Genomic DNA, 14,149 nt, shown 5'->3' on the forward strand with positions numbered 1-14,149 from the left:
TTCCATGCAAGTAGTGTAACTTCTGCCAAGGCAGCCTAGTGCAGACAGAGATGGGGATGCTTTTGTCACAAGTCATCACATCAAAACCTTAAGGAGGTAACGAAGAGCATCAGCAGCTATGAGAGCAATGTATACCTTTGAGTATCAAAGAAGCAAAATTTGTATTGAGAGGAAGACAAGTTCCAATCGGGTGCCCATTTACTTTTGCAAAGCCAGCTTTCTTGTCTTGTTAGTGGGGAAAAAGGACAGCTGTAGTGCACATCTCAGAGCCTCAACATGTAAGAAAAACATTAATTTCTCTTCATTCACCAGTTCTTATACTTCAAAAGTGCAGCAGCATATCTGGAACCTACATCCCAGCTCCCATAACCTACATGTGGCAGACTAAACTTAAGGCAATGCTTGGAATTACCATTAGCAATGAAGATTTTTACTTGCAAAGCTTGGGAAAAATTAATAGAAGATGTAAATATATTTGAAAAAAATCAGTTTCAGCTAGAATCTTTTAATTCTCCCTCTCGCCACAATGCTCATTACACTCTTTGTAATGAAAGCAAATAGTAATCAAATTTCTTATGGAATTAGGAAAAGCTGCAGTGTTTTCCAGAGGACCTTAAAAGAAACAGTAAGACAGGAGCTTCTCAAGAAACAGAGTTGTTTTGCTAAGCTCTTCAGATATGCTTAATTGCAACTTCAAGTCTTTAAACAAACTTGAGTGGTTGCCCAAAATAATGACAGAGAGAACTAATTCACAATTGGTTTTGTAGATCGGCTGAATGGGGTCTCCTCATGCATGTACCAAGTTAATACAGTTAAGGACAAACAAAAACCTGCTTTGGCTGTTTTTAAAATTGGCCTTTTCTAAAAAAAGTATTTGTCAAGTGTGGTTTGGAAAGCAGTTTTTAAGTTAGTACTGGAAATTCATGCATGGCAATAAGTAGTACAGCACCATACCAGGCAGCTCCTATTTATTATTGAAGTGAACTGAGGTTACTTCTGTTTTGTAATAAGCCTAAGTCAAACTAAAGACCATCAGCTGCAATTTATAGCTTTCTTAGGGCCAATAAAATAGTTCTTACATTGCTTAGCAAAGAATTATATATAAGTGTAACATTTACATAGCCTCCACAAATATCTTATATCCTAAGTACACCAGGCCCCGATAAACGTTACGGATGATAAATCTGAAGGAAATTTTGCTCGTGACTTAGTGTACGCTGCCATTTAAATGGAGATTGGAAATTGATGAGAGCATTCTTTGCCTTGGAGAGGAAACATTCTCAGCTCTGATGTCAAGCAAGTTTATTAATTTAGACAAACTCTAAGACAAATGCTATCATCTCTAGATATAGGTAGTTTGCAAATAATTAGATCTGAGGCAAAGCCCAGGGCCTTATTTGATCAAAAAAAGAAACTGTAAATAATGATTCTGACTTACATATCAGGACTTATCTATATTAAATTCAAGAGAACTGCACTTAAATTATGATATTCAAAATAATAGCCATTCCCTACATGGCAGGAGAAACAGCTGCTCAGATCTTAAGTTACTGGGAGCAATAAGAACCAGAATAAAATATACAAGAAATGTTTAGTAACAGGCAAATTGCTATGGCATCCATGTTCAGTGCTCCATGAGAGTGGCAGCCTGAAGAACGACATTGCTAATAGGACTCCAATAATTACTGCTAATGGAGGATGACAATGGAGGGCCAATGACGAAAAATTGATGGGTAAATAGGACAGGCCAACCACCGACGGTGGAGCTCCAGCCCTCTGTGCCTCACTGTGGAACAGGAAGAGCACTGACCTGCTGTGCAAGCAGCTGAACAGCATCTCGATATCACAGGTATGAAATACTTCCGTGCCTATGAGATGAAACAGCAGTGGCTGGTAGCTTATATCACAAGCTATATATGCACAGGGTAAATGACCTGAATTGAGAGCATACTGTGTGCTGCATCCACAGCACCCAAGATAGTTAGAGGCTCATGTACAGATGAGGCTACATTTGTTGTGCAGGCTGGCAGGAACATAGCTGTGTAAAACCTGGGCTACACCTTAGCTAAAAGTGCAGGATTCAGCATCTTGATCACAAAAGCGTAAAGCTACAGCACCTCTATCAATACCTTTAGGTCATAAAACCAAACCCGACCACTTCTAAACAGGGCAGAAACATGAGGTGGTGTAGCCTTCAGCTGCAGTTCTCCCAGCCTCCTTGCACAAGTTATCTATTTACTTAAAAGCAGAGACTTCACTGTTGCTGAAACTTGGTGCAGAACTGTTACCTTAAAATAATGAAAGTCATATTTGAAGACAGAATTACAATCATACAAAATCTTTGATGGAAAACTGTCAATCTACTTCATGGGGGTTATTTAAATCACCCCTTCCCTGTCAGCATTTGAAATGAAAACCTTTATGGGGAATATAATCCACACAATGCAAGGAGAGAAGCTGTACAAACACTGGAAGTTTGGGAGTCTCCTAAAGCTCGCTCAAAGACAGCTGTTACACCCTAAAAACAAGCTGATGGTCAGGGAGAAACCTGTTCTCCTAGAAGAGGAGGCAAACTCTTCATTTGTAAACTGAAAATTACAGACCAGGAGAAAAAAAAAAAAAAAAGTAAGGCTGCCTGATATGAAGCACATAACTTGTCAGAAAATAGTAACAGGCCGTGTTTTTTTTAGTTACTATATATTGTTAATATTAAAACCATTTGAAAGGGAGTTCTAAGGGGACAAGGTACAGAAGTTTATTGTTCCTTTTCATGTATTTAAGAAGTATTCATTCCCACTGCTCCAAAATATCAAAAAAAGTGTGCTACATCAAGGTAATACTGAAGATCCACAATATGAATGGATTCCATTGACTTTTTAATTTTTAATTTTTTTGCAATCACACTTCACTGATTACAGAAATGTCAGTTTAGTAGAAACCTTTTTAAATACAAGCCTTTGTGTATATAAAATCTCTTCAGTGAGTATTTACTGTAAGAGCTGTGCATCCTTTATTCTTAATAGATAATGGAACTGATATGAAGCAGATACAGGTAATACTTACAGCAGTAACACAAAATTTACTGTAATTAACTCTCAATATTCTCAAAATTCAAGTAGCAATGCTCTGCCTAAATTACCTTCATCTAGTGCTACCTGTTGGTTCCACGCAATGTAATTATTTCAAGCGTCAGGGGAGATGGATGCTCTAAATTATTAGTGATCTTCTCAGATGACTGAAATACCCAAGTATAACCTCCATGACGAAACACACACTGCACTGAAATGAGGCTACTGATGTTTCACTCTGTGAAACTTGAAATGTCCACTTGAAATGTCTGCTCTGATCCAGAAGATGATCCAGATGATCCACAACATCGCTTGGTGTCTGCACCATCCACACCAACGCACCTCAGGGTCCTGGCAGAGCACAGCTCTGCCTACGATCTAGGGCACAACAGCTTTCATTCTGTTTTCAGTTACAGCCTGTAGCAATGATTTAGCTACATCACGATCTGAACAAACACTAGTTTTCAATGGCTGGTCCTCCTGAGGGCATTGCTGTGGCCAAGAGACTTACTCTGACCATGAACACCACTACCCTCGAGCATGCTGCAGCCAGCTGTATGTTTGCCAAGTAGCTCAAATCTAAGTCCCGCTGATTTAGGCTGCTGTACTGACTACAGCTCAAACACACGTATATTTTAGCGGGTGCTTTTGTCTCCTCACAAAACATGGCCCCAAAACGGTTTTGTCAACAGCGCTAAAATGATTCCAAATTTTTGGTGAACCGTTTGCTGCAGAGGAAATGGGCACAGGCTGAGAGTAACAGGCAAAACCTTGGATTCTTGGCTTTCAGAGAAACACCCCCAGAGCATGGCCGCCTCTCCTCTTTGCCACGCAGTGCAGCTCCGCCTGTTACCTGAACAGCACCACGGGGACCGAGGAGCTTCTGCTGGGCTTCCAAAATGCTTCAGTGACCTGGGGGTTAAGACACACTCTGGGAAAAGAGGTAAGTGAGGATGTGTCTTCTGTGGCCCACAGGAGAATCTCAACCCTGACCAGTATTTCCTGGGTATCACAGAGCAAGTGTGGCACTGGACAGATGTTGATCTGTTGCTAAAAGGGAAGGCTGCAGGTGCCTGGGAGGTTGGGAACACCCTCTGCATGCCTGACGGTTTTTAATACCTGATTGCCAGCTCCTAACTGGCTTTGTGAACTAGCCCCTGAGCTGCCCTGTTTTGCCAGCATTTGGGCAGTTAGAATCAAGCAAGAAGGGGTTTCTGAAGTGCTGGGCAAATATTTTCATGACTGGACATTTGTATTTGGGGGGGGTGTTGAATTCTGCTTAAGTCTCACAATGGACAGTAAAACAATACAGTAGAGCTTCCTGTATTATACATAAATGATCTAACATATACACACTTGTGCAAGCGAAAAATAAATAGCACAGAAGACTTTTTCTTTCTCCAAACACAAGTCATTCATGTTATATTTCTAGCTTCTCCCTCTGAAATGTGAAGACATGAATTCTTGCCTTGAAACCTATCCAAACACACCACAGTTTGTGAAAATGATTTTAGCTTGACATTTTTTTCATTCACCTGTCATTCTTCTACCCTTCAACAACTATGTCTCATTGCTAAGGAAAATAAAAATATTTTCCTGACTACTCAACTAATGCATACTTAATTGTTTGTTGCGCTGAATTGCTAACAGCGACAGGTAGTGGGTTGTGTTATACCAAGGTCAGAGAAAAACCACAATTAACGTTAATGCTCTAGGTCGTAAGTCAGAGCAACAGTAACTTAGGAAGCATAGTTGAGCATTTTAAACACTTGAGAGCATTCTATGGCATGCAAAAGTGATGCAATGGTGTCAGCCAGGCCACGCATGGCTAAATGGAAAGTCATATTGCTTTGTGAGGGCATAAGTAGGTCTGCATTAATTCTGGTGGAATAAGCAGTCCCCAAAAGTCCAAAGGTGTTAACTTGATTGTCAGAACACAACATTAAGCAGCTAAATAAACCTTGAGGCTCAGAATACAGAGCCCTCACTACTCCGTGTCGTTATAACATAGTTATAAGTCTCTTAGACCCTTTATTAATGAGACAGAAAAAGAAGCGAGGGGAGAAAAAAAATCACCAAAAAGTTAAGGTGTGTTGAGCACAGAATTTTCATGTGAATAACTGCATTTAACAGACTTCACAATGACGATGGGAAGAGCTAGCTTGGCACAGAGAACATGGGTAGAAAAAGGAGGGCTGTTACCATACTAGTTCAATACCACATGTGGTTTACACTGCAGACATGAGCTGCCAGGGCACACAGAGCTGCCCTGGCTTGGTTGAAGCTGCAGGGGGAAGAGTTTGAGCCCTGCAAGATCAGGAATCCAATAATCTGCGGGGTTAAAAAGCCTGAAAGCCAGAGGTTGCTACCACTGTGGTGACAGGAATGGCTGCATGCTGTGACATGGAAAGAAACCTGGAGAAAATGTTGGTCCTCGAGAGAGTGGTGCTGGGGCTCCTGTACCCCAAGGACAATTGTGATCGTTGGTGGGAAGTGCCCTGCTGCCCCCACGTGCTGCCCTCCAAACTATCAGAGACACCAGAAGCAGGAGAAAAAAAAATAAAAATTACTCTCTACGGAGACACCATGGTTTTCTGATATAAACTAGTTAAAAAGAAAAGGTCTTCCATGACATTTCACTGACATTGAAATCCATGGCCTTAGCAAGAACAGTTTGCCATGATCCCAGCTAGCAAATTTAAATGAATCCCTGACCCAGGAGGAACCTTTCTAGCAGCAGAGTACATCCAAAAGAGCTGGAAATCAAAAAACTGTGCAAAGATGCAAGAAAACTTTGCAATTTAGTCAAAAACACTTTTGCCTTGCATAGAAAAACATGGAGATTTAATTGGCTGAGTTGTCCTGTTTCATCTATTTGTTAAACAAGGTGAGGGATTTTTACCGCCTCATTTGTGATAATGACCTGGCAAAAAGCAAATCCAACCAACTCCTTACCCTTCTGTTGTGTACTGTCACCAGAATATTCACATGCAGGAGAATTTACGTCAGCTTGCCAAGTGAGCCATACTGCAGGACAATTTTTAGAACAGATGTGCACCACCAAACCAAGCAGCAGAAAAGGGAACACGCACAAGCTAGACACTGTGACCATGTTACACTGTGAGAACAATTAACAGACACATGCAAATATAAAACTAGTTAAAAAAACGTATGAGGAGGAAATCGGACAGAAAGATCTTTTTTCAGTGTTATTGTAACAACGTAACTATCAATCAAGAATATTCAGTACCAAAGAGCCAAGTGACCTGCTGGTGTTTTGCTCATCCTTCTGCTTGTCAGGTTGTTGTTGTTCTAGTACAGAACTGCTATGCTTACTGAGAAATGATGAGCTTTATCCTAGTGCTGAGAAACCATTAATACCTTTCTTGGGGTTCTAATTATTTGATTTCCTTGTGGGATTTCTCTTGGTATTTTCTCTAAAAAAGAAAAAAAAGCACTAAAAAAAAAAAAATCCTTGAAAATTTCATATTGTTACATCCGCTTCTCAGAATGCTACTGTTTGTATTCCCACACCCATAGGAGCTCTAGCCCTGCCTTCACTGGATTAGATGATGCATGAAGAATAAAAGAAGAGTTCGTTCCTTGAACGCCATGGCCACTATTCACTTTCTTCACAGACTTAAGTAGCAATGACTTTGCTGCAACAGGTAGCTCACCCCGCATCAGCACAGTTCAGAGAGAACAGTAATAAAGCCTTCTAGTTCATTTTACATGATCTTGTAATGGTTTGGGTTGGAAGGGACCTCAAAGACCATCTGGTTCCAGCCCCCAGCTATAGGAAGGGAAACCACCTACTAGTTCAGGTTTTCCAGGGCCTCATCCAGCCTGGTCCTGAACACTTCCAGGGATGGGACCTCCACAGCTTCTCTGGGCAGCCTGTTCAGTGCCCCACCTCCCTGAGTGAAGAATTTCCTCCTGACCTCTAATCTAAATCTCTCCTCTTTCAGCTTAAAACCATTCCCCCTTGGCCTGTCATTATCAAAATATATATATATATATTTCTGGACGTTTTTACACGGTTGAGGCTCAAAAGCTGTATCTCGCCTTACATACACGTATTTTATGTTAAGCAGCGAGCCATGATTAACTGCAGTTCTATTAAAAATATCAGCTGTTCTTTTCTGAGCGTTAAGACAGGTCACATGTCCAGTTAAGTTCCAAGACAGAGGTAATTAATCTCTAGATGAAAGGAGAAGGAAAATATTTTCAGTAGCCTTTCTATGACAGTATTTCAGCAGTGTAACACAGTGCAAAACCAAAAGCAGATCTTTTATTTAAATACTCAGATTTCACAACTGGAAGTTTGAGTTGAAAGCAAGTGATCTCACAGCTATGAAGAATGGAGAATAGTTCGGGGGTAATAAAAATAGAAATATTAAGATGTATTACTGAAGAGAGCTGTAGCCAGATTTTTAATGGAAAAAGGGCAGATTCTGTTGCAGTTATTCCATAGCGCCATGGGAGTATGTAAAGGGTCTAAAAATTTACAAATACTTAGAGGAAAAAAAACTGAATAAATATTGAGCAAGAAGGCAAGTGCCTTCTTGCTGAAGAAGCTAAAATGAGGACAAAGAACATACCAGAGAAATCATACACAATATTTTCCTTCTGCAGCAGTAAAGACTGGATGAGTAAGGGTCCAAAACACAAAGCTTTCATGGTATGTCCTTAAACTGCCGTTCTTAAAGCTGAACACTGGCTTCTGAAATAGCCCAGATAATGTGGATCTCTTATTTCACATCTGTCCTTACAAATAGTAATTTTAAGGTCAGATAATTAGAAACTTCTGCATTTATGCTATTATTCCATGGCATGAGTCCAGAGCAGAATGGGTGCACTCCCATTTATCTTGCACACCCTAACTACAGTACATTCTCTCTGTTGGGACTGCTGCAGGCTTTTAGAAAATGCGATTCCATTGCCTCTGCTTGATAAAGAAATACTTTTAAAAATCCCTGTTTGTTTGTTTTTGATATGGAAATTGAAATTCACAATATGGAAATTGAAAATCACAATTTTATTGTGCTAGACAACTGCGAGCAACTGTGTATTCATTTGACTGTGGCGGGTCACGAAGCGCATGATCAATGCAAAAATAGAAGACAGTAGGTGAACTTCAAAATGAAGAAGTTCTGTGGTATTTTTGTTTGTTTTTAAAGAGAATTAACACAGCCATTTTTCCAGATTTTCCAGAAAGCTTAAAAAATCTGAAGCTGGGCAGTGCTTTCATTTGTAAATTCTGAAAAAACGGCCAATGCAGATAAAGTACAAATCTACACAATAGCTGCCCACATAACTCATCTTCAGAAAGGGTAGGAAGGAAGACTGGATATTTAATAGCAAGTAGAAGAAACAGTAAGGGGATGCACATAGCTGAATAACGCTAAACTTTGACTGCAGTGGTTCTTGTTGCAGACTAACAAAAATGCAGAAGTAGCAGCCAAATCATTTTCTTTCAGGACCAACGGACACAGCAATACACAGCAGTTTGCTACACAAACCCTCTTAGAAAAAGGAAAATTGATGCAGATTAGATATATATTTGCTCAAGATCCATATAAAAGACATACAATTGGACCATTCCAAAGTACCTGGCTACACATTGTAACAGCCCATTTTCTTAAACTTTCAGAGGAAACTCACCCCATCTGGTCTGCCATCCGAGGCTGTAACAATCAGAATATAGCGATCAGTGCTTTCTCTGTCCAAGGGCTTTCCTAAGGCTAGCAGTCCAGAACTAGTGATAAAACAAAAACACGAAATGTTATCACAACAGGTTTAAAATTTCTATGAGCACTTTTGTTCCACTACTTTGCATTACACGAATATTTCCCTTCCAGCAAGTTAATAAGCTTTTAGGCTTTATTATTACTGAAAGCATGTTTTCTATAGGCACAAACTAATAAAAATGATGAGCCAATTTCTAATACTTTCCACTTCAGTGCACGTATAATTCAGGATTAAAATAACAACTTTGTGCTACACAGGATTATACAAAAGATAGTCCTACACAGGACTCTCATTTGTTAGAAAGCTGCTGTGCTATAATAAATGAGAAGAGAGAATCACAAGTAGTCTATTAATCACAGAGGAGTCCTGATAGCCCTGACAGGATTACAACACTAAACTTTGGGAATACGACGTGGATGGGCTTCAGTATGAACCTCCTTAGAGTTCTACAGGGAAATACTCCTTACTTGCACGTTGCATTACTGCAGTAAAAGTGCTACAATGAGCTAGTGGCCTCTCAGTACAGGCACAGATACACTATGTTCCATAATAATAATAATAAACAATTAACATAGACATTAATGTTGTAGAGAATAACCATGATATTGTGACAACTGATGTTCATATAAGAAGAGAAAGTGAATGAAAAGCTATTTGGAAGCCATGTGCACAAAGAATAAAATAAACAGAAAGAATTAAAGTACTGTTTTGTTAGTGTTGCAAATTCCTGCAAATTCAGACAAATAAAACAACTTGGATGTCATCTCTAGGATTATCTGATTTCCTCTTGTAGAAGTCTGAAAGCCACCTGGAGGTGTGCTGTAGCAAGACATGGACAAGCTTGTTGTGTTGTGGACACATAATGATGCTGGGGGACATTAGAAATGTATTGCTGAGTTGACAGGCCTGCAAGTTAGCCCCAGCTCAACTTAACTGGCACAACTGATCCTTCTGTGACCAGTGCTCAGTGCTTGTCATTGCCTGGCTTTGGGCCTCACCAGAACATTGCCAACTGGGTGAACTGACATCTCTGTTGCCACCCAATTCAGAGTCTGTTTGAAAAATATGTACCAACACACACGGATCCAGGATGGTATTTGTCCTTGTGTTGCAGGGATAAGTAGCTTCTCCCATGGAACTCCAGCAAACATGTTGTGGGCAGCACAACACACTTGCAGAACAGTGTAATGTGTGGTTTTGCTGTGCCAAACCACAGGGGCTGGGATGTTGGTACGCAGTGACTTTTCTCATTATTGATGTGTGTACCAGACACAAGCATTTGTTGGCCTTAAGTGCAAGTTTTACTGGTTGAGTTTGGGTAATGTTCAGAACCTAACAACCTAAGCAGATACTTACTCAAAAAAAAAAAAGTTTTATTAAACCAACAAAATAAAGCCAAACCCAAACCAAACAGAAAAGATGAAGATAACCTATAACCTGTGAATAAAAAAGATGAAGATAACCTATGCTGTTTTTTTTTTTTTTCTATTTTAGATCATAATTTTTTGCATAGTTTCTTCTGTGACTTCTTACTCTCAGAGAAGACTTCAAACTGGTTCCATACCAACTTTTTCCAACGTTGTTTTCAGCAAAGACAGATACCAGCACTTACAGACAAGCTGCTATTGCAAGCATTTTTTTTTCTCCAAATAAATACCGCAGGACCAGGGTAAACAGTCAGTGGGAGCAGAACCAGTCCCCAGGGTTAACACGTTGGCAGGTAAAACACTATCCACGTCCAGGAATCAAACAAAAGAAAATTCAGGGGATGCTACACTGGATCCCACTCATTGCTATACAATTAAAATGTTATGTAGCTTCCTCAAAAAGAAAAAATCCAACTTAATTGTACCTAAATTATTTTCTGGAGGTTGGCAGAAGCCAACAGGAAACATGAATACTGTGTGTAACCTTGTAACCTAGTACATATGAAGCTGCCACTGCCTGTCCCAAGCCAAGCACATTGTGCCAAGCAGCAGCAGAGGCCTCAGGACCTGCCATGCTTCTTTGCATGCCCTTGCCTTGGCCCGCCTGAGGTTGGTTTTTGCTTTAAACAGCAATTAACTAACAAAGGGGGAACTGCTACCGATGTTGTTAGCTTTTGCTTCATTTTCTACAGCTGTGTGGTGAAACGCCTATTTTACGAAGATGGAACTACCTAGGGGGTGGTACAGGCACGGCCCCTGGAGCAGTACAAGCGCAGGCGCCGGACAACATGAGCAGCCCTGGGCTACAAACAGCTCACCTGTGGCCAGCTACTGATGAACAGCCTCAGGAGCTGCACAAAATCAGTGCAGGGTCACAATAAAAAAAAATAAATAAAAAAAAAGGACAAAGAGAACAATAATCAAGTATCCAAATACGTAAAACACACCTCATATGCTAAGTTCAGATGTAAGCCAGACTTCCTAACAGATGGGAGGAAAAAAAGAAGTGTAGTATAAAGCATGTTAACAAACGTAAAAATTACCCCAAAATGAATCCTAGAGTAAGGAGGAAGAAACCATCAGGATCATCCATCCTCCTCCCTCCCAGGGCAGGCCTTCAGATGCTGAACACTCAGCACAGGCCTTGCTCCAGAAGGAAACTATTGCCCTGAGGACCCAGAGGGGCAGTGGCAGGGTACATGTAACACCAGAGAAATGGACGGATTCTAGAAAAAGTCTGCATATGCATTTATGTATGTTTTTATATTAATTATTAATTATAGGAACATATGTATTTATGTAGTTATAAATCATCAAACATATATAATGTACATTATACATGTGTATTATATATCTGACTATATATGGTTTAAATTACTTTTAATATATTTCATATTTATATATGTACATATTTATACATATGTATATACGCAATCTTAGCTGCTTGCCTTAGCATCATAATAATTGGGCTACTAGTAATTGCTTGATTAGACTACGAAGACTTTAATTAGAGTAACAGTAAATTCTTAGCTTTGCATTCACAGAGTGCTCCTCCTACCCATAAGGTAATGAGTGTAACAAACTGATGGGACTTCCAGCAATCTATCCTGTAATTTCTCTGTGACAAATTAATAACACCACACATCTCATCTTGTTTCTACAGTCTCGTGTACTGTTTTCTGCTAGGGAATACTCAGCTGGGCTCAATTAATTATTGTTATATCACTAAATACCATTTAACTTTTAACCTAAACTTTTCATCATTTATAAATAGCAGAAATTGAAGTAGTGGTGGCGCTACTAAGGGAATTGTTGACTTCCTTCATGGGCCATAGGAACATCGAATGTATTATTAATGCTACACCTATCTCTGTGTTTTAACAATCCTCTTATTTCCAGGTGTTACGCAAATACATTAGCTACCATAATAAACCTATCACATTTCAGCATTTCATCAAAAACATTGTCATAAAAAATGAACAGAAGAAACTTTTAGGAAAATAACAGTGTATAAAACATGAATCACTAATAAAATAATAATTTACAAAAAAATCAAAGGTGAACCAAGAATAAAATATTGACAACAAATACTGCTTTACTAACACACCTATAACTAAGGTCAATTTATATAATTCATACAAACTCCTGTGTGGTGATCAAAGATTTGGATGACTTGCATTCATTTAATATCCCAGCTTTATATTACTATTTTCTCTGGTGTGGAAGATAAGGCACCAAATTACAACAGATTGTACTAAGGTCGCACTACCAAAGAAAAAAAGAACTAAGCCATCTCACATTCCTCCAACTGAGTTCTAGATAAAAGAGATCTAGTAAATAGATGCAAACCTGTCAACATTCACTAGCCATGCTGCCAGTTAGGGAAATATACAGCAATTATGTGAAATGTTAATGACAGAAAAAAATAATCCAGATGAGAAAAAAGAAGAGGAGATAGAGTTATGTTCATGGTTTCTGCTTTGGCCTTGAAGTATCTAAAAATGCATCACATTTTATGTAAAATAAATTCCTGCAGGAATTCCTGCAGGAATCACGTTAACTATCTGACATCTGCAACACTGCCCATGGACAAACAGAGATGTGCCATGTCTGTAGCCTTCAGAGAGTGCATTGGTGTCTTCTTACTGCTCTCAGACTGAATTCACAGCTGTGAATTCACATGCCACCTTCAGCATCTTGGCTTCTGGCTATCTCCACACTGCTTACACCCAAAGCTGGACAACACAGGAGCTGAGTAGAGCCTGATATCTGGAGTACCCTTAAAGCAACAGGCTTGGCAGGCCACCCAAAGATGGCCAGAACGTGTGTTTTTAGGTCACACTGCTACAGAGAACTATCAGCATTTTGATGGTGCGAAGCAAACAGTGCTGTGGTAAGCACAAACTATACACAACAGCTGCTCACTGAGCAACCACCCCTTGGAGCATCTCTCATGCAGCCAGGTGCACTCCTCTTCAACCCACTTCTGAAGGTCACAGCATTAGACCAGTCAAGTTTCTCTGTGTTAAGCAGAGGATGACCAGGGCATTGCTAGTGCGGAAACACAGCTAGTGCTACAGAGCCGCGCCGTGCCAGAGCACTCCCTCTGTGCAGATGAACAAGGTACACCTTTCCCTGGCCTGCACTGAAAACTCCAGCCCTAAGCAATAAATAAAACCAGCAGCCCAACATCATTTCCTGCGCTTACCACCTTGGTGAAACAGCCTTCTCTCAAAGATGTTCATTTTCTTGTCTGACAAGTCTTTATTATTAGAGGGCCTATCAATATCCGTGGCTAAAGGCATCAGCATCTCTTGGTGTCTTCAAGGCTTTTTTCACATTGTTTCACAAGTGATTTGATTCTCCACATACAGGAGATGCAGCAGTGAGTAACTTAGAGCTTACTCAGAATATACGGACCTGAACAATCTCTCCCTCACACCAAATTAGGACAGTTTTTGTAATTATACCATAAGCAAGCAAGTCCCAGGTTAGTTTTGTCCCATCATCTATCACGGGCCATCACCAGCCTCCCTTCTTCCTGTAAATAAAAAAGATTCTCTGGAGCGTAGATAGCAGCTGCTCGGGTAAAATAAAGAAGGAGGTAGGAGACAGACAGACCTGCATGGTGCTTTTAGTTCACTAACATGCCCTCTCTTCCTAACTCTAAGTTGGTATTCAATTTAAGGAAAAGAGGTTTTAAAACAATGATCAAAAGACTTTCCGCTACAGACTAAAGTGCTTGAAGGCCGGAATCAAAAGCAAAAATTGTCCCCATCATTAGTCAAGAGCTGCCAAGTAGAAAGGTTTTTAATTAATCCCTGCTCGCTTTTAAATAGAATATTTCCACCTCTGTGGGCTTTACCTATTAAAGTATTTAAAATAAATAAATAGCCCCCTGTG

General features: G+C 39.9%; 1 protein-coding gene across 12 annotated transcripts in view; it reads right to left on the reverse strand.

Moving 5' to 3' along the window:
* PCDH15 (protocadherin related 15) overlaps positions 1-14,149 on the reverse strand; it is a 721,430-nt gene that overhangs the window by 143,150 nt on the left and 564,131 nt on the right. For all 12 annotated transcript variants that reach the window (XM_035329710.1, XM_035329721.1, XM_035329709.1 and 9 more), the window contains one exon: positions 8,733-8,826. In XM_035329710.1, the coding sequence (XP_035185601.1) occupies positions 8,733-8,826 (94 nt within the window). The remainder of the gene's footprint in view (positions 1-8,732; positions 8,827-14,149) is intronic.

The sequence above is a fragment of the Oxyura jamaicensis genome, chromosome 6 (genome assembly GCF_011077185.1).
Source record: "Oxyura jamaicensis isolate SHBP4307 breed ruddy duck chromosome 6, BPBGC_Ojam_1.0, whole genome shotgun sequence".
In the NCBI taxonomy this organism is placed as follows: Eukaryota; Metazoa; Chordata; class Aves; order Anseriformes; family Anatidae; genus Oxyura; species Oxyura jamaicensis.